The 21,823-nt window shown below is 40.3% G+C and overlaps 1 protein-coding gene across 1 annotated transcript in view; it reads left to right on the plus strand.

The window, feature by feature from the left end:
• grk5l (G protein-coupled receptor kinase 5 like) overlaps positions 1-21,823 on the plus strand; it is a 183,310-nt gene that overhangs the window by 138,446 nt on the left and 23,041 nt on the right. Inside the window, exons 11-12 of the mRNA XM_039768599.1 lie at positions 14,695-14,784; positions 16,087-16,295. Of these exons, the coding sequence (XP_039624533.1) occupies positions 14,695-14,784; positions 16,087-16,295 (299 nt within the window). The remainder of the gene's footprint in view (positions 1-14,694; positions 14,785-16,086; positions 16,296-21,823) is intronic.

The raw sequence follows: 21,823 nt of genomic DNA on the forward strand, positions 1-21,823 counted from the left end.
TTGTCAGACTGCCACCAAATACTCACAGAAAAATCCACAAGTTAATACACACGCTGTCTCTAGAGTTTCTCCACACTGAATCCTCCAGGCACTACTTACAAAAGGTCACATTGACAATCGTGTTACGTTATTTTTAAAATCTTTCCTTTTCTTAGCACAAGCACAGCTGAGAAGCTTGATGCATGTGCTCCATAACGCTTAAAAATAATGCATTTAATCACACTTTGCATTACAAGCAAAGGGGAGCTTTTGTCAATGCATGATTTCCTGGTACACCGATTACTTTGATCAGCGCATCCCGATTCATTTTACCCTCGCACCACCTTAGTTTGAGAAGAAGTATGAAAAAATATGAGGTTAACACAGAAAAACAGATCACCAATTCAAGCTTTATGAATAATCGATTCGCCATCAATAATTGTTTTGGTAAAGCCATCCTCCTTCCATTTTATAATTTTTCCGCCACTAGCCGTGATTAAATGAACGGTAAATAAAGTAAGAGCAAAGCGAGGGTGACTTATTTAGGCAGGCATATATATGACAGCAACACTCATGACAATGTCAATCATGTTACGTTATTATTAAAATGTTTCCTTTTCTTTTTCATTACTTCTTTAAACACTACTTCTCCGCTGGGCGGGTATTTTGAGATATATATATATATATATATATATATATATATATATATCATATAATATATGAATGACCTCCAAAGAGTGCTGAGACTTTTGATATCATGAACGTGTCTGCAAAAACTGTGGTCTCCTGCCCTGCAAAAGTCGAGCAGCCAGCGCGCGCATAGCTGTGCCGCCTTTGAGACGCTGACTGCGCTTCTGCTTTAAGTCAAAGTGAGCACTTTTAATTTTTTTCATCCTCCCCCTGCGCTATAGCCCAGACAAGTGCAAACACGGGACCCCTTTTCTACACCACGGCAAAATAATATTAAGGCGATTCACACTTTCTTTTGCACGATACGATTATGAGGTTCTCACCCCGGATTATGAAGACACGCACACGAGTAGATGACTGACAGTGCCATCACAGCTGATTAATGGGGGGACGTCTCACCAGTCTACACAAGACCCACCGCGACTGACCTCAAAAGGCGATCATAACGTCAGCGAACACATCTCTATACTATATAAAAGAAAAAGGCAACTTTCCTTTCTTTACACCTTTTTTCCTTTTATCCCAAACCAAAGCCTTTCTCGCTTAACACTGCAGAGGACACAAAACTAATTTTCTTTAAATGCCGGTAAGGCACATTACCAGAGGCACAAATTTGAACGCTCACATAGAAAATGTAATTTCTATACCACAGCCGTCGTGTAGCCTTTCAAAAGGGATCTACTACTGAGAGATGATCCATATATATTTTAGCTGCTGTTAGTTACTTACCTGTTGTGTTACACAGTCTTTAAATTGTAGTTTACCCAACCACTCCAGTAGTGCTCAATGTACCTGTACTTCTTAAAACGTTAATGTTTTACTGTTTAATAACTTATAGACTATATTTTATTATTTCTCCCTTGCACTCAGTGACCAAAGCTATACACACACATATATAAAAGCTATACACACAAGTATATGCATGTGTATATATATGTATGTGTGTATATATATATATATATATATATATATATATATATATATATATATATATATATATATATATATATATATATATATATAAACAAGGCTTTATAGCCCACCGGCATAGAATAGGCAGAGGCACGTGTTCACACTCACAAATATTTATTTTCTTCAGCTGTGTGACACGCCTTCCCGTGCCACACAGCCCAAACACAGTCCAAAGCACAAACACAAAGAAGCCAAACACAAACCCACACTTTCCTGCTCCACCACTCCTCCCAGGCAACCTCGTCCTCTTCCTCCCGATTCTGGCCTCGATTGCTGGGAGGCAGGCCCTTTATGCCCCACCCGAAGTGATCCAGGTGCCTGACCAGCTGGTCTTAATTGCACCTCGGGTGGGGCTGATAAACCGCCCAGTGTGGTGGCTGGATCTCTGCAGCACCCCTAGCGGCCACCCCATCTCCCAACCGGGCTGCTGTGGTGGACTCCATGTCCCATGGAGCCACGGGGAGATTGAGGAGGAATCCAGTGCCAGGAGACTGCCCCAAGCGCCCGGGAGGTATTGCAAAGTCCATGATGGCTCCCGGGCGTATGCATCAGAGACGTCCCGGCCGGGCATGGGACCCGGCTGTCCGTCACAATATATATATATATATATATATATATATATATATTTATATATACACACACACATACATACATACATACATACATACATACATACACACACACAAATTATATATACTGTATGTGTGTATGTATGTGTGTGTATATATGATGTTGATAGGTATGTATATATATATATATGTGTGTATATGTAGATATGTATATAGATATGAAGATATGTATGTATGTATGTATGTATGTGTGTGTGTGTGTGTGTGTGTGTGTGTGTGTGTGTGTGTGTGTATATATGACAGCAGCAATCCAAGCTGTGAGAAAACAGTAAAAAGGAGGCGTGTCAGACGTCGTGGTACATTTTCTGATGCAGCTAGACAAAAAACTTTGTGACGCTGCAAAATACACAAAACAATTACTTTGACAATCATGTTATATTATTTTTAAAATGTTTCCTTTTCTTTTTCATAACTTCTTTAACACACTCCGCTGTTAAGCTCGGGTATATATATATATATATATATATATATACACTAGCAAAATACCCGCGCTTTGCAGCGGAGAAGTAGTGTGTTAAAGAAGTAATGAAAAAGAAAAGGAAACATTTGAATAATAACGTAACATGATTGTTAATGTAATTGTTTTGTCATTGATATGAGTGTTGTTCTCATATCTATATATCTATACTAATAAAAGGCAAAGCCCTCACTCACTCACTCACTCACTGACTCATCACTAATTCTCCAACTTCCCGTGTGGGTGGAAGGCTGAAATTTGGCAGGTTGATTCCTTACAGCTTCCTTACAAAAGTTGGGCAGGTTTTATATCGAAATTCTACGCGTAATGGTCATAACTGGAAGCAGTTTTCTCCATTTACTGTAATGGAGATGAGCTTTAACGCCGTGGGGGCGGAGTTTCGTGTGACATCATCACGCCTCCCACGTAATCACGCAGTACATAGAAAACCAGGAAGACCTCAAAAAAGCGCTCAAGAAAACATGCATTATATAATTGAGAAGGCAGCGAAACAATAAGAAGCGAGTTCTGCTACTTCGGAAACAAAGCACGATGTAAACCTACACTTTAAATTAAGTTCATAGACAGGCTGCCGCTGGCGTGTGTAATTTAGTGCCTGCCCATATAAGGCCGTCCGTCAGCGGCAATCCAATAGCAAACTGCCACGGGTAAATATTCACGGGTGAAGGACTGTGCTTATGGAGAGGAAGATGAGATGGTCAGGGTGGTGTTTGACACAAACTCAGCGAAACTGCGAGAGAAAGTTTTAAGTGCCAGGACTAAGGTAACATTAAATAAAGCTATGGACATAGCACGAGATGGCACCAGCACAGCTGGGAACCTTCGATGCAAGTACACCGAGTGGCTCACGTGAACTGGCGCAGTGCACAGATAAAAAGCAACAGTTCCAAAGAGCTGAACAAAACCGAATTACACAATTGAAAAGGCAGCAAAAATATGAAGCGCCTGATAAGCATATTCATAAATGCAGCTACTGTGGAAACAAAGCACACGGTGGAAAAGTCAATGTCCCGCTAAAGGAAGACAGTGTAAAAAAAACCCGTGCATGCAGTGTGTCAGGTCTCAGATAAAGAAGAAGACGAGCTGTTTATTGATGCAGTAAGAAACGAATCGATGAATGAAACCTGTCATCTTTACAACGATTGACAAACACGGAATGTAACTTGAACACAACACATCATACAAATACGACCCTGATTGAAAGAAATAATGATAATCAAATCCTTGATGACAGCAACATTCAATAACACTCACAAAACAATTACTGTATATTGACAGTCATGTTACGTTATTTTTAAAATGTTCCCTTTTCTTTTCCTAACTTCTACTTCTCCACTGCGATACGGGTATATATAAATGTATATATATATCCCTATCTACAGTACATACTCGCATAGACAAGCCACATGCTGTGGCTCAATTGTAGAGTCTTCGCCTCTAATGCCGACATTGAGGTTCGAGAGGGATGCACTGAGTATGTACGCGCTACTGATTCATTTTACCTTCGCATCTCCTTGGTTTGGGATGTATGAAAAAATATTCGGTTAACGCAGAATCATGTTACGTTATTTTTAAAATGTTTCCCTTTATTAGCACAAGCACAGCTGAGAAGCTTCGATGCATGTACTCCATAACGCGTTAAAAAAATAACGCATTTAATCACACTTTCAATTCCAAGCAAGCGGAACTTTTGTCAATGCATCATTTCCTGGTACATCCATTACACTGATGCACACATCACAGCTACAAAAATGTTAGAGTCGGAATAAAGCGCGTTCCTACGACTGATCATTTCGACTTCCGGCGAGCCTTGATAAAAGCATGGTTTTGTGCACAATGAAAAGCAAGCAAAATTAGATGCATTACAGAAAGCAGACTTTGTGGCTCTTACTGGGGATCATTGGACTTCCGTGACCGTTAGTAATTCTAATTACATCTAATTACAAAATGTTCAATGATCACACTGTTTTAGCCTAATGTACAAAATAATTTTGGCTAAGGTTACTCAGAGTTTAAAGATTAAGTTGGTCAAATTACCTTTTATGTTTCTGACTTATTTTTTAAGAAGAAAAACTGCACTTTATGTTGAAATTTTGGTTATTATTATTTAAAGACAATACTATTCTGAAAATCTACTTAAAGTACTTAAACTACCACTTTATTTTTAAGTCTGCCCAATTTTAACCAGGGATGATATTTTTGTTTCTGTTTTGAATTCAAATGCAGTTTAAAGGCTTTTTTTCAGAAATTAAAACAGCTTCAGTTTACAATATTCATGTCCATGTCTATTATTTGATTCTGCCCCACTAAAACACTTTTAAATTAAAAAAAAACATTTGCGATTTGGGGCAAATTTACGTGTCGATTACATACGATTAATCAAGATTAATTCTTACACAGCCTCTAATTAATTGGATTAATTTTTTAATCGAGTCCCACCTAATATATATATATATGTGGATATATATATGTAGATTTGTATATATAAATGTGTATATACAGTATATATGTAGATATGTATATGTGTATATACAGTATGTATATATACAGTATGTATATATGTATGTGTGTATATGTATATATATATAACTGTGTATATATATGTGTATAGATGTGTATATATATATATATATATATATATATATATATATGCCAGCAACACTCATGACAATGACAAAACAATTACATTGTCAATCATGTTACGTTATTATTAAAATGTTTCCTTTTCTTTTTACTTCTCGCTGCCAATGAGGTATTTTGCTATATATATATATATATATATATATATATATATATATATATATACAGATATATACAGATATATATATATATATATATACAGATATATACAGATATATATATATATATATACAGATATATATAAATATATATATACAGATATATACAGATATATATAAATATATATATATATAAATAGATAGATATGACAACAACACTCAATATCAATGACAAAACAATTACATTAACAATCATCTTACGTTATTTTTAAAATTTTTGCTTTTCATTTTCATAACTTCTTTAACACACTACTTCTCCGCTGCGAAGCGCGGGTATTTTGCTAGTATCTATATATACAGTGGTGTGAAAAACTATTTTCCCCCTTCCTGATTTCTTATTCTTTTGCATGTTTGTCACACAAAATGTTTCTGATCATCAAACAAATTTAACCATTAGTCAAATATAACACAAATAAACACAAAATGCAGTTTTTAAATGGTTTTTATTATTAAGGGAGAAAAAAAAATCCAAACCTACATGGCCCTGTGTGAAAAAGTAATTGCCCCCTGAACCTAATAACTGGTTGGGCCACCCTTAGCAGCAATAACTTTGACTAGGCCACTCCAAAGTCTTCATTTTGTTTTTCTTCAGCCATTCAGAGGTGGATTTGCTGGTGTGTTTTGGGTCATTGTCCTGTTGCAGCACCCAAAATCGCTTCAGCTTGAGTTGACGAACACATGGCCGGACATTCTCCTTCAGGATTTTTTGGTAGACAGTAGAATTCATGGTTCCATCTATCACAGCAAGCCTTCCAGGTCCTGAAGCAGCAAAACAACCCCAGACCATCACACTACCACCACCATATTTTACTGTTCTTATGATGTTCTTTTTCTGAAATGCTGTGTTCCTTTTACGCCAAATGTAACGGTACATTTGCCTTCCAAAAAGTTCAACTTTTGTCTCATCAGTCCACAAGGTATTTTCCCAAAAGTCTTGGCAGTCATTGAGATGTTTCTTAGCAAAATTGAGACAAGCCCTAATGTTCTTTTTACTTAACAGTGTTTTGCGTCTTGGAAATCTGCCATGCAGGCTGTTTTTGCCCAGTCTTTTTCTTATGGTGGAGTCGTGAACACTGACCTTAATTGAGGCAAGTGAGGCCTGCAGTTCTTTAGACGTTGTCCTGGGCTCTTTTGTGACCTCTCGGATGAGTCGTCTCTGCGCTCTTGGGGTAATTTTGGTCGGCCCGCCACTCCTGGGAAGATTCACCGCTGTTCCATTTTTTTGCCATTTGTGGATAATGGCTCTTACTGTGGTTCGCTGGAGTCCCAAAGCTTTAGAAATGGCTTTATAACCTTTACCAGACTGATAGATCTCAATTACTTCTGTTCTCATTTGTTCCTGAATTTCTTTGGATCTTTGGATGATGTCTAGCTTTTGAGGTGCTTTTGGTCTACTTCTCTGTGTCAGGCAGCTCCTATTTAAGTGATTTCTTGATTGAAACAGGTGTGGCAGTAATCAGGCCTGGGGATGGCTAAGGAAATTGAACTCAAGTGTGATACACCACAGTTAGGTTATTTTTTAACAAGGGGGCAATTACTTTTTCACACCGGGCCATGTAGGTTTGGATTTTTTTTCTCCCTAAATAATAAAAACCATCATTTAAAAACTGCATTTTGTGTTTACTTGTGTTATATTTGACTAATGGTTAAATGTGTTTGATGATCAGAAACATTTTTGTGTGACAAACATGCAAAAGAATAAGAAATCAGGAAGGGGCAAATAGTTTTTCACACCACTGTATGTGTGTGTGTGTATATGTATATATATATATATATCTATCTATCTATCTATCTATCTATCTATCTATCTATCTATCTATCTATCTATCTATCTATCTATCTATCTATATCTATATATCTATATATCTATATATATATATATCAAAATACCCGCGCATGGCAGTGGAGAAGTAAAAAGAAAAGGAAAAATAACATAACACGATTGTCAATGTAACCTTTTGTAAGTAGTGCCTGGAGGATTCAGTGTGGAGAAACTGTAGAGACAGCGTGTGTATTAACTTGTGGATTTTTCTGTGAGTATTTGATGGCAGCGTCACAAAGTCGCTTCCGTAACACTGCTTGCGGTAGCTGCGGAGCTCAGCTCAGAGCGAAATGAGGTGAATGGGAGGGGAGATGATGACATGACTCCCCACCTTAACTGTCAATCCCCACAAACACAGTCTCGGAATTTGCATAAGCACAGCCCTTCACGTGCAATTTTAACTTAGTTACAAAGTGATCAAAACTCGCTTATATCCCGCGCCTCTCATTAAACTTGTATCCCGCATTACCCGTGGGCATGAAAAACGCCAGCGGCAGCCTGTCTATGAACTTAATTTAAAGTTTAGGTTTACACCTTGCTTTGTTTCCGAAGTAGCAGCACTCATGAATATGGTTGTATATGTCAGTCGCTCGCTTCTTATTGTTTCGCTGCCTTCTCAATTATATAATGCAAGCTTTCTTCAGCGCTTTTTGGAGGTCTTCCTGGTTTTCTACACACTGCTTTGACAGTCAGTTCACGTGATTACGTGGCAGGCGTGATGATGTCACACGAAACTCCGCCCCCCACGGCTTTCGAGCTCAACTCCATTACAGTAAATGGAGAAAAATAGCTTCCAGTTATGACCATTACGCGTAGAATTTCGAAATGAAACCTGCCCAACTTTTGTAAGGAAGCTGTAAGGAATGAGCCTGCCAAATTTTACCCTTCTACCTATACGGGAACTTGGAGAATTAGTGATGAGTGAGTCAGTCAGTCAGTGAGGGCTTTGCCTTTTATTAGTATAGATATACACATACATACATACCTACATATATATATATATATATATAGCAAAATCCCCGCGCTTCGCAGCGACAAAGAACTGCTTTTAAATTTTTATTAAGAAGGAAAGAAAACAATTTTAAACTGAGGGAAAATATACCAATAACTATCTGTTAAGGATCAGTTCAGCAGTCCGGTTGTAATATGACCAAGCTGTGCACTGAGATTACTTTTGAGAATGCAACATATAGTTTTGTTCAGGAGGAAAGCAATGTTGCCTCAAATCAATGGCAACTTTTTGTAGGGTGTGTCCCTGTGACTTATTAATTGTCATCGCGAAGCAGAGCCTTACTGGAAATTTGAGGCATTTCAATTGAAATGGGAGATCAGAGGGTATAAAGGGGATGTGAGGAATACATTGAGTGTGGAGAAACTCTAAAGACAGCATGTGTATTAACTTTTGGATTTTTCTGAGAGTATTTGGTGGCAGCGTGATGAAGTTGCTTCCGCAAAACCGCGTTAGCTGTGGAGCTCAACTCGGAGCATATTTTTTTCCTACCTTGTCAATTGTGTATTGCGTTTTTTGAACAGGTTTAATGTATGGAAGTGATCACTCGTACTGTGTTCAGTCAGTTCACCTGAGCTGCTCTCTTGTGTGATGTTGCGATGTCCACGGCTTTATTTAATGTTAGCTAAGACACAGCACTAAAATTTTCTCGCTACAGCAATTTTAACTCCGTTACAAAGTGATCCAAAGTCTCGTTTATACCTCGTGTCTTCTCATTAAACTTGTATCTCGCGAATAAAGTATTCGCCGTTTTTCTTCAGCGCTCTTTGGGAGCTCTTCCTTCTTTTTTATGTACTGTGGTCACAGTCAGTTCATGTGAGTACGTGGGAGGCATGATGATGTCACACGCAGCTCCGCCCCCCACGGCCATGGAGCTAACGTCCATTACAGTATATGGAGAAAAATAGGTTCCAGTTATGACCATTACGCATAGAATTTTGAAAAGAATCCTGCCCAACTTTTATAACTAAGCCGTAAGGAATGAGCCTGCCAAATTTCAGCCTTCTACCTACACGGGAAGTTGGATAATTAGTAGTGAGTGAGTGAGTCAGTGAGGGCTTTGCCTTTTATTAGTGTAGATAGGGTTAAGTGTCACATATTCTAAATAGAGTTAAGCTCAGGGCTTTGACTTGGCCATTCCTAAACTTTCACCTTTCTGTTTGTAAGCTGTTCCAGTGTTGATTTGGTTTTATGCTTAGGGTTATTTTCATGTTGAATGATGAATATTCTACTAATCCGTTGGTTCATAGCAGACTGGAACAAGTTTTCCTGCAATTTTGTGCGGTATTTCTGTCTCTCTATTTTCCCTTCAACTCTGACAAGATTCCCAAGTCCCAGCACATGAAAAGTAACCCCACAGCATGATCATGTCACCACCATATTTCACTGTAGATATGGTGTTTCTTGAGTCATGGGCAGTATTAATTTTACACCACACATACCTCTATGAAGTCTGGCTAGAAAGTTCTGTTTTTGTCTCATCTGACTATAAAACCTTCTCTCACATCTTAACTGGGTCCTTCTCATGCTTCATAGGAAATGCCATACTTGCCTTTATGTGTACCTTCTTAAGAAATGGCTTTTTTCTTGCTACTCTCTATAGACGTCTGTTTTATGGAGCACTCTTGAAATTTTGGACTCATAAGCTTCACAAGTTTTAACCAAAGAGCACTTCAGATGTCTGAGAGTGATGGTTGTATTTTTAGTAGCCTCTCTCACCAGTCAAAGTCTTGCTCTGATGTTTAGTTTTGAGGTATGATCTATTCACGTAAGAGTATGGGTGCTATGATGAACCTGTCACCTTCTGATGATTGATCCATCAGTGCTTAACGTGAAATTTAAACTCTATTTTTTGTAGCCATTTTCTGCCTTGTGCATTTCAACGACTTTGTTTCTTTCATCAGCAGAATGCTCCTTTGCCTTCATTCTTGCAGTGATTATCAAATAAAGACTATGGCTTTTACAAAGGGTGATATATCCAGAAAGATGTAAAGGACTCACAGGTGGTGTCTAATTATGTTTAAGTATAGTCAAATGAATGTCACCTTTGTGTTGTTTGTGATAAATTTGTCATTTGTGTAAACCTGTAGCTTCAAAACCACACAGAGGTTTTATTACTTATGCAAACACTAAATTTTGAGATTTTCTTCTTCAGTTAAATATCTACAGAAAATGGTTTATTTTGACTTTGGAAAATGTATTGCTACAACATAAGAGTTAACACTAAAAATACTGAATTAATATGTGTAGAAATCTTTTGTTGTGCAGAAAATTATGATGACTTTCATGGGGACTGAATACTTTTGTATGCCACTGTACTTTCTGAATCCACTGTGTGTATACATATTTTAATAATACAGCTGCCTTTCTGAGGGTAGTGTATTATATATATTCTGAATAGATGGAAATTATGTGCCTTTAATATTCTAATCTGACCTCATTACCACCTGGGAATGGGAAATGATCCATATATTACCTTAGGTTCATGCTCCTTGTTTCTCAAATGACGCTTTCAATTTACTGGTCAGTCTGTATTCCCACCCTCCCCAATTTTTACAAACTCTTGAGTAGTGACTGAAAAGATGAGATTGTTCTTTAGCACAATTTTAAAGGAAGTATTGAATAAACCTTACGGACAGACACAGAGTACACAGAAATAAATTAGAAATGCAGCATAACCTATGATGTACTAGTTTTTCCCTCTAAATTATTGTAGCAGTGATTAAAATTTGATAAAAAGTATTAAATCTTAGTCCTGTCTTTGAGTTGCTGATTGCATATTGCCAAATTGCTTGTGCAACAACACGTATCATATGAATATGCTGGAAGCAAATTGTAAAGTTATGTCATTTGCTCACTGAATTTCTTGAGGATTTTAAAATTAGATGAAAACTATTTAACCGTACCAAACAAAATACAGTGCGTATTTCACATTTATTAATTATCTGATCATTTTATAGTGTTTGCCATTAAATGCTCCATTTCGTTCTTAAGCAGAAAAAGGGACTACTGAGGAAGCCAACTGTATTTCAGTTTGTACAGTATATAAAACCTTGGCTCCCATTCCAGTAATTTTTCACTTCTAGCATGTTACTTGTCAGAAATGTTCACACAAAAATCTGTTGTACTTCTTGCATTTGTTATGGGTGGGGCATTTTTTCAAACACGGACAGATGATGGGGTGCACAGAAGTGATGGCAAAAGCAAAACACAACAGTGGTAAATGGCACATAAATTAATTTCTGTTAGCAATGTCTATTGACACTGCAATGGGTGTTTCTCATGCAGATGAATATGGTTAGTTGCTTGAAACCATGGATTAGACCAGAATGGGGGCCAGAGACAGAGAGAGAGTGTAGTTGGATCCATGGAGTCAAAGCCAGTGTTAATTTTGACAAGTCATTTTGATTTAATTTTAGTCTTGATCTTGTGACTAAATTGCATTTTAGTTTTAGTCACATTTTAGTCATTTAATTATTGCTAGCTTTAGTCTAGTTTTAGTCGACAAAAAGGAAATTAATTTTGGTCAAGAAAAAGTAAATCAGTTTTAGTCTACTAAAAGTAAAGGTAAATTAGTCAAACAGTAACAATCAGATCACTATCTTGTTTAACATATGAATATAAGCAGAATATACTGTACCTCAAACTATTATATTAACATAGTACACTAATAAGCCGAACCCCATGTAGTGATTACTGAACATAAACTGAAGAAGAGGTGTAGAAACAATTTACTCCAAAAGATTTTGGTCAGATAATGGCAGCTCTGGTCTGTCATCACAGTTTTCTGGCCTTCAACATGCCTTAGTTTTGCTGCTGTAAGATTCTACCAAAAAATGCTTGACTAAGCAGCACACATTTAATCTTTTTCACGGAAAAAGACAAGTCTTTTAACAAAAGAAATCTTCCAGCAAATATGATTTACCCATTTTTAATGTAGAAAATGCATCTTTCATATAGCAAAAAACTATGGCAGTAAATGCTTATTCTCTTTCAAAAACTATGACAGTGAGAGCACAGCAGTTTTAAACACTAAAGATAACCGCGGATTTACAACTGTGGTGTATTCATCAAGTAGTTACCCAACTGTCATTTAAGTAAACTAGTATTGGCATTCATAACTATCAAAATACAATGCAGCACTTGAATTTTATGTGTGATAAGTCATATAGATCCTCCTAGTATAACAATAAATATGGTCATGTTATAATCTTGGGAGGCATTTCAGCATAGTTTTCATAAAGAATGAGATCATCATGGACTATCTAATTTATCTGGCCATGTGCATATTTTAAATGTATTCTCTGATGTTTTTTCTATAGCAGCTTAAAATTCTAAAAATAAAAATTCAAACATTATATCTGTACTGTTGAACAGAGAATTCCAAAATAATTTAGGATACTTAAACCCTTAAAAGCTTTTTTTGTAACAAAATACTTTTAAAATCACTCTGTTAGGTTTGCAACATTTGCTATTGTAAGATTTGTATTTTCATCATTAGCTTGTTAAAAAAACAACTCACTAAAGAGTAACATTAACGGATGAGTCAAATTTTATACATTAAACCAACATTTCACAAAAAATAAAGCCTTTGCTGATTTGCTGTGCTGTTTCCAAAGTGTCTCACATGAGTTATCATACTTTATTATTGTTTAGCCTATGTACAAATCCAGCATTACAAAAGTAAGTTACCTGTAGTAAATTAATCGTAACTGTTTCCATACTGTACATGTACATATCATATTAATTGGGAGATGCGCTTTAAGCACTGAAATCCTAAATACATTTTATGTTAGTATTAATAAATGGAAAAGCTCATTTCATTGATATGATGTGGACAAGCCAAATAATCACTTCATTTGAAACTTTCTTCAATTTTTGTATTGCCACGACTGTTGTCATCGCTGCCACTGTGCCTGTAAGTCGATGCATTCAAGATGGTTTCACCCACAAACCTGAACTCTATTAACCAGTTAGAAAATGGATTGATGCACAAACAAACTTATGTAGATGTGCTTATTACAATCAAGGAAAGAATGCAAAGCTTATGTTCCTTTATTGTGACTCTCTAGGACACTGTATTAAAAGCAGTTAATAGCCCTGTCATTTCATCTGCTGTATCAAATATGTGACACTACAAGCTGAACAGTTACAACTTGCATCTCAAAGCTGGACAAATCTGTTTCTTAAGTAACTTGTAAAGGAATAAATCTGGCAATAACAAAAAACAGTATGTGTCTGTGTGCTGCAATTTTTATTTTTTTCCCCCCATTATTAAGCACATTTTCCCAACAAACTTTTGACACATTAGACTTTAGTGAATGAGAGCCAGAGGTAATGGTACTGGTGTCTGGAAAGTCGCCATTTAGATAACTTTACATACATTGGCATGAATCTCCGGATGGCGTGCTTCTAGACACATCTTCGGGTTTTTGGTGTTCTTTCCTGTGAGCTATATTCCACATAGCATAAACTGGGTTTTATTTTCTTAATTAAAGTTGGTCCATATTTTTGACCACTTTTTTCTCCAACATTGCAGAGCAGTGTGGAGCAGGAATCTGGCTGACGTGATGATTTCCTGATGATATCCAAACTTATTGTTATCCAATTACAAGTGTGCATACAACTTTTTAAAATTGCACTACTGCATTCTACATCATTCATTGTTCAGTTGTCTGTTTGTAACATTTTAGTTTTCATCAACAATAATTTTAAAAGCATTCGTCTTGGTAATCATCATTAAAGGCACATTTCATTTAGTTTTCGTTCCATTGTCGTCACAGAAAAAAATGTTGTTGACGAGTATTTTTCGTCTTAGTTTTTATCTACAAAATGAACACTGGTCAAAACTAGTTCCCCCATTTACCATAATAACAAGCTATGAATTACTTTTAAACTAAATGTTATCAGTTTACCAGTTCATGATCTAGATGAAATTGCTTTTAATTAAATACAAAAATTTTTATAATTGGTTTTCATGACATTAATAACATGAAGAGTATTAAACATAATGTAACATGCCGTAAACTGCCATTTAGGTAGCATTTTCTTAGGGTCTAATTGGTAGAATATCAACTTTCTAGCTGAAACACAACAGTAAAAAATACTGTATCTAAAGAGTATCAGTAGATTGAAGGGCATTTTTGTGTCATTTTGTATCAGTATGATAAAAAGTATGGTAATGTGTTTGCTGTATAATGATAAGAAAATTGTCCTAAATAAACAAAAAATGCATTTTTTTGGTTATAGAGTAAGTCATTGGAGTAAATATGGTTAAAAGATATTCTTTATTTGGATGTCTTCATTTGTTTTCTTAGGCCACATTCGGATATCTGACCTGGGTCTCGCAGTTAAGGTTCCTCCAGGAGAAACTATCAGAGGACGAGTGGGAACAGTTGGCTACATGGGTATGTGAGGGGCTACCACACCCTACCACCTTCAAATCCAGGCCATACACTGGAGTTTTACTTTCACTGACCTGAGTCATGCTACTGTAATGCAATGTAGTCTGTTGAAGCTTCTTTTTTAAAACAAATAGCTTTAAACTTTTATCATGTCAGTCAGGACTTTGAACAAGAAATGCATACAAGATAATATGCAACTTAAATAAAATAATTATACTTTCTCCATATTGGGCCTACTGTATAGTACTTTAGGGGAATTGGAACCTTTTTGAAATTTTAGAACAAACCAAGCATGAATGTGTGTTTATTATGAATGGGACATGACCTTCTACCATTTTTTTCAAGAGGAGAGCTATACTGTGGGGAAAAAAGGCATCACCACTTCTGAAGGAATATTAGAGATTTATTTTATGGGTGGGTTTGAACTAAAGGAATGTTCCATGCAAAAATAATGTGTTTTATATGTTACTTACCCCATATAGTTTTTAATTGTAATGTTTTCATGTAAAATGTTTATGATATAATAGGAGTCAGTGGTGGCAAATGACGTGAAAAACATCCATAACATTGCATAATCCACATGTCCGTTATCCAATCATATGCTCAAAATGTGCAAACCAAATCTTTTTTGTTAAAATATTGTTAAAACATACAGTACTTTGGGGAAAAACTGCTGCACATCATAAACAGGAAGTGCAAGTCACATGGGATTTTCCATTGGTTAGGAGACTTAACCAAGAGACAGGCTCTGAGGCTAGGGGTCTGCACTGGCAATTGGAAGGTTGCTGGTTCTAATCCCATAAATGCCAAAAGGGACTCTGCTCTGTTGGGCCATTGACCAAGGCCCTTAACCTGCAATTGCTGAGCACTTTGAATAGTGAGAAAAGCACTATATAAATGCAAAGAATTATTATTATTATTCAATTCAAAAGAACAGTCCCATGTTATCTTTTTTGTTTTTTCCATGGATGCTTTTTTTACATCGTTGGCTTGTATTATTGTATAATGTAAATACTTTATCTACATTCTGCATGAAAAGATAGGATTGAATTTTTTACTCCGTTGTTATTTCTGTATATACTACATGGGGTAAGTAACATAAAAAAAAACATTTTTCGGTGGAGTATTCCTTTAATTTTTGAAATCCCACTGAACCAATAAATCATCATATTGCCTGCAAATCTGCTATGCTTTTGCGTTACAACCGTGCAGCCTTGAAGAAAAAACAGATACTAGCAGCTGGTTCTTGAAGTCCGGATATATCTGTTACTTTTGAACATTTTCCTGTTAACCTTCTCGTTGTAGCTCCTGAGGTGATTAACAATGAGCGGTACACAATGAGCCCAGACTGGTGGGGCTTGGGTTGCCTAATTTTTGAGATGACAGCTGGCCATTCACCTTTCCGTGCACGCAAGGAGCGTGTGAAGAGAGAGGAAGTAGAAAAGCGAGTACAGGAAGAAGAAGCAGAATACAGCAAAAAGTTCACAGAGGATGCCAAATCTATCTGCAAAAAAGTAAGTGAAGTCTTGTCAAGTTTTGATCTTATTTTCTAACTGGTTAAAAAATAATTGTTATTTAACTAAACTGTTTTTCACTGTTTGGTTTTTTATTAATGTATAAACTGACAGATTGCCCTGCAATCAGCCTCTGAAGCAAAAATGAGTATTCCTGAACATACAGTACTTTATCTTCAACAGTCTCATCTGAAGGAGTCCTGTAGCATATATCCAAAGGTTTTCCTTACCTAATGGCTTATAAGACTCTTGGACTACATTGTATATATGAGGTGAGACTCAAAAATAACCAGACTGGGCTTGGGACTTTCCTGGAAAACCGTCTGGAGGTCAGCCGAAAGTGAATCATAGAACTACTGTATATCCCCTCCTACACACTGTAATGGCCGACCCCTTGTTTCCAGCCGGCAGCTACACCTCCAAGACCTGTGGCCTGGATAATTTACTGAGAAACCTTTCCTGTCAAGCCGTACTCCTACACAGATAAACTTTCCCCACAATCGACGGTTTGAAATGCAAAGACACAGTAGGCAGAATGTAAAATTAAACAGGAATAAATGTATTAAATGAGACAAGACACGCCACAAGACAAATGCACACCCAAATATTCCTCCACCCCAATAATCCCAAAGCAAAACTGAAAATATATATACAAATCCCCTCCCTTGTCCATGTAACATAACACACACCACACAAACGACAAATGACTAGCAAACAGAATGATCGTGAACTTGAGTCCGAACGTGAATAAATGTCCTGAATACGGATACTGATTAGCGGCAATTGTAGTGTTTGTATTTCCCGGCGTTTGGAACAACCTCACCGTGATTCCTCGGCGTGGTGAATGATGATTCGACCCGGGGTCTTCAGCGGCAAGCAGGTTGAAAGGCAGTCCGATGAATGAAAACAAACTGGATCAAAGCGCAATGAAAATGATTCGCAGGCAGGTTGTATCGTGAATGCGTATTGGTTCTCCTCTTTCTCTCTCTCTCGTGCTAGTTTCCTTTCGTCTCCTTCTTTTCTCCTTAAATAGTGACGGCAGTAATTGATTAATTGATACACAGGTGCTTTCCAGATTAGTGGTTGTGAACTCCTCCCATCATCCGTCCTCCTTTACGGGGACAACATTAACTGATACACATACACGCAGTCAATGGGACAATGAAACGAGACACACACAGAACTGACATTTAAACACTAACTATGTGGCACCGCTACATTCCCCCCCCCAACCTTGGACAAGGGAGGGCCGAAGTACGGCTTGAGGTTGGCCACATGGATGGTGTCTAACTTGGAGGCAGCGCCGATACCCCTTTGGATCTGGAAATTGACTGGACCTGTTTGATGAATAATTTTAGCTGGACCTAACCATTTAGGCGCTAGCTTGGCGGAGAATTTTCTGCTGGCATCTGAGAGATGGTGAGCTCTAATCCAGACCAAATCACCCGGCTGGAAGTGCGCTTCCCTCCGCCGGGCATTATACAGCTTGGCGTGTCTGGATGTCGAACTCACCAACCTCCCTTGGATTCTCCGCCGTAAACCCTCTACCTTAACCAAATTATTGTAACTGGTGGTTTCTGGACTAGGGGTGCTGGGAAGGAGTCGGTCAGTGGGCCCTTAAGCTGTCTGCCCAGCGCAACCAAAGCAGGCGCCTCACCTGTGGCTTCATGCACCAGGTGTTCAGGGCAAACCCGGAGCTCGGGGAGCCATTTATCCCAGTCCTGATGGCGTTCACCCACATAGGAGGCGATCATGTTCTTCAGGGTCCGGTTCACTCGCTCCGTCATGTTGGCCTGGGGATGGTAAGCGGTGGTGAGGTTTTTCTTCACTCCCCAGGCTGCATAAAGTTCATCCAATATGGAGCTTGTGAACTGCGGACCCGATCCGAGATGATGTTTCTTGGCACCCCAGCGGGTGAAGATTTGTTCTTCAGGATGGAGCATATTTTGTTAGCCCTTGCATCGGCTAACGCAAACAGCTCCACCCACTTCAAAAATAGTCTACTACTACCATCAGGACGGTCTTCCTCGAGCTGGTGATAGGAAATGGCCCCATTAGGTCGACTCCCAAAGTCTCTCCTGGTCCATCTGCATTGTCGATTGAAGTAATCCCGCCGGTTTACCAGGTGGGTTTTTTAGTTGTTGACAGGTCACACACGTCTTCACGTGGTGGCACACGTCTTTCCGGACAGACGGCCACCACGCAACCCCAGAATCTTTAATAAAGTTTTTGTCCTTCCAAGGTGACCACCTAAAGGACTGTCATGGTAGTGCTTCAGAAAGTCGGGACGAGCTCTTCCGGGACCACAAGTTGATGTTGCAGACCCCAAGGGTGGATGGAATAGTCCTGTACAAGACCCCTGGAGGTCCACAAAGTGTACCCGGTCAGTCGCTGTTGCTCCAGCCCTTCCCTGATGTTCTGGCAGAATGGACTGGTAGCTTGTGCTTGGGCCAGGTCTTCAAGGCTCCTTGGCAGAGGGAGGATCATCTTTTTCGCCTCTGCCAAACACACCATCCCCGATGGCTCCGATACCCTAGACAGCGCATCCGGCACGATGTTACCACAGCCCTTCCGGTAAGTCACCCTGAACGTAAAATTCTGGAGGCGGAGGACCCACCTGGTCAGACGGGAGGAGGTCTTCGGGTGATTGAACACCCAGGTCAGAGCGTGATGGTCGGTGTACACTTCAATTCAACCCCCTCCAGATAATGTCTCCATTTCTCCACAGCCCACACGACAGCCAAGCACTCCTTTCAGCTGTCGAGTAGTTCAGCTCAGCGCCGCAAAACTCGTGAGGCGTACGCGATGACATGTTCAGCCTGGTTAATTCTTTGAGTGAGCACGGCGCCGAGCCCCAGGTTGCTGGCATCAGTTTGTACCTGGAAGGTGAGCTGTGGATCTGGTTGGGCCAGAACGGGTGGCTCTTGTAGGTGGCTCTTTAGTCGCTCGACCGCGTCCTGGCATTCTGTGGTCCACTCCCACGGGACATCTTTTTTTCTAAGCTGGTTCAAGGGAGCCGCTATATCTGCCATCCTGGGAATAAACTTATGGTACCACCCCACTAACCCAAGAAAACGCTGCAACGACTTCAAATCTGTGGGCGGGGTACTCCCGGATGGCCAAGGTCTTCGGGGTCTACATCGACCCCTCCGATGAAAGAATGTGCCCGAGGAAGCGTATGTGGGGTTGAATGAAGGTACACTTCTTCGTGTTCAGCGTAAGGTGCGCTTGATGTAATCGCTGGAAGATGGTGTCTAAATCCGAAGATGCTGATTTATAGAAGGGGAGTAAACGATGATGTCGTCGATATACACGAAGCAGATCTTGCCTATCAACCCCCTCAGAACCTGCTCCATGAGCCGCTGGAAAGTGGCCCCAGCATTTTTAAGCCCAAAAGGCATGACATTGAACTGGAACAGGCCTTCAGGGGTGATGACTGCCGTCTTCTTCTTCCTCCCCTCGCCCATCGGCACCTGCCAATAGCCACTGCGGAGATCTAATGTGCTGAACACTGCAGCTCCATGCAGTGACTCCAGGATTTCATGAACCAGGGGCATGGGATATGCGTCCAGGCTCGTCTTCTCGTTAACCCCCCTGTAGTCCACACAGAAACGATAGGAATTATCCGACTTCTTCACGAGGACCACAGGGGCGCAGGAGGAGGAAGATGGTTCTATTATTCCCTCGGCGAGCATCCGATCGAGGTGTTCTTTAATGACGCCCCTCTTCAGTGGATAAACTCGGTAAGCTCGGTGCCTTATAGGGACTTCGTCCAAGGTGTGGACCATGTGGGTCACCCCACGGGCAACTCCTAACTTCTCCGTCCACACCTCGCCCACTTCTTCAGCACCGGCCTCACCTCTTCAGGTTGTCCCTCCACTGGGGCTGCCGCCGAGGTGCTTGCGCCGCTCCTCACTGCTGCGTAAATCCAAAAATTCAGAGCCCAGATCTTCTTTGGATTTGTAAATGAATTCGCATATCCCTTCCCCCGGTACCGTATACCCCCTGGGACTGAGATGGATGGTCATCCTCATGGTGGTTAATGAATCCAGCCCAAGGAGTAACGGAACTGACAGGTGCTGGTCCTCCAGGACATACGTATCCATATCCCAGGTGGTGGCGAGTACACTGTACCTCAAGGGGACTCTGCCCAGGGCCTTGTGTTCACTCCCATCCGCCAATACAAATCGGACGGACGGGCAGATGTTAATTTGTCTGTCGGTCGGCTAATCTTCTCCCACTGGCTTGAGCGGATTAAAGTATGATGGCTCCCGGTATCCACCACCGCATCCATCTGCCACCCCCGCAGCATCACTGGGACGATCAGAAGGGACGTGCTCGCTTGCATAATGGCGAGATCGGCTTCCGACCGGCAAGGTTTGGCTCGTTGTGGTTTTAGGGGCTGGGTTTCTCGTGTACTGGCCTGAACTTTGTGCCAGTACGTCTTTGAGTTTCCCCAGTCCCGCTCCGCTTGGGAGCCTACCCTCACCAAGTCCTCCACCGATCCCACCACCCCCCTGAGACTCCCAGCTAACCGCGGGTTACAGGCATTAAGGACGCGGCGGACCACCTCTTCTTCAGCCATAGCCGGCCGCCACTTCAAACACAAAGCCCGGTATTCATAGGCTAAGTCCCGGATGGTTTGTGAAGGTAGTTGCACCATGGACCGCAGCTTGTCCTCCAGTTCGGTCTCGTAGTCTTCCGGAAGAAAAGCGCGAGGAAAGATCGACGAAAGGATCCCCAGTCGAAAATAGTCTTCTTGGCCGTCCAGCCACCAGCTCCGCACCGGTCCCGAGAGGGATGTCCCTATCACCCCAATTAGCTCTTCCGGGGTTAGAGGGTTAACGGCCAGGTCGCCTCCCGTCCTCCACAAAGTTCAGGACATCATCGACATTATATGGAGCCCCTAACTTGGGAAAAGACAGGCGCACCCCAGGAACAAATGGCCGATTGAGGCATGCGCTCCCCTCCCGAGATACGTATGGCGTTGAATGACGGGGCGACGGTCTTATCTTCTGGAGACACCTTTGGACTTCCCCCTGAAGAGAATCTTGCCAGCGTCGATCCCGCCTCTGGAGGCACAACACAATTTCCCGTCCCAGGAGTTGAACTTGCTCGTTGATGTATTCTTTTATTTCCTCCTGGGAGCTGCTGATGCGAGCCCGCAAGGCTGCTTCCGCCAGCGCACTTTCGGCAACCTCGCGGATCTTCTCCTCCAGCCGGGTCATTTGTTGCGCCAGATCCTCCCACAGAGGCGAGACATTTTCTAGGCCTTCCTCTTCAGGTCCATGGTGATCTTCAAGGTACAGTGACTGCAAAGAATCCACCACCTCTCGCACCGCTGAACACGCTCTGACCGTGACGTGCCGCGCCCCGGCTACTCCATCATCACACCGAGGCGAAGCAATGGTGTCGTCCTGCTCGGCACGCCCTAAAGACATATTAATTTGGGAAAGTTTAAAGGCAGACAGTGATCGAATTTAAATAAAGATTCCTCAGAGAGGGCACCACTTATGTAACGGCCGACC

The sequence above is a fragment of the Polypterus senegalus genome, chromosome 11 (genome assembly GCF_016835505.1).
Source record: "Polypterus senegalus isolate Bchr_013 chromosome 11, ASM1683550v1, whole genome shotgun sequence".
Lineage (NCBI taxonomy): Eukaryota > Metazoa > Chordata > Cladistia > Polypteriformes > Polypteridae > Polypterus > Polypterus senegalus.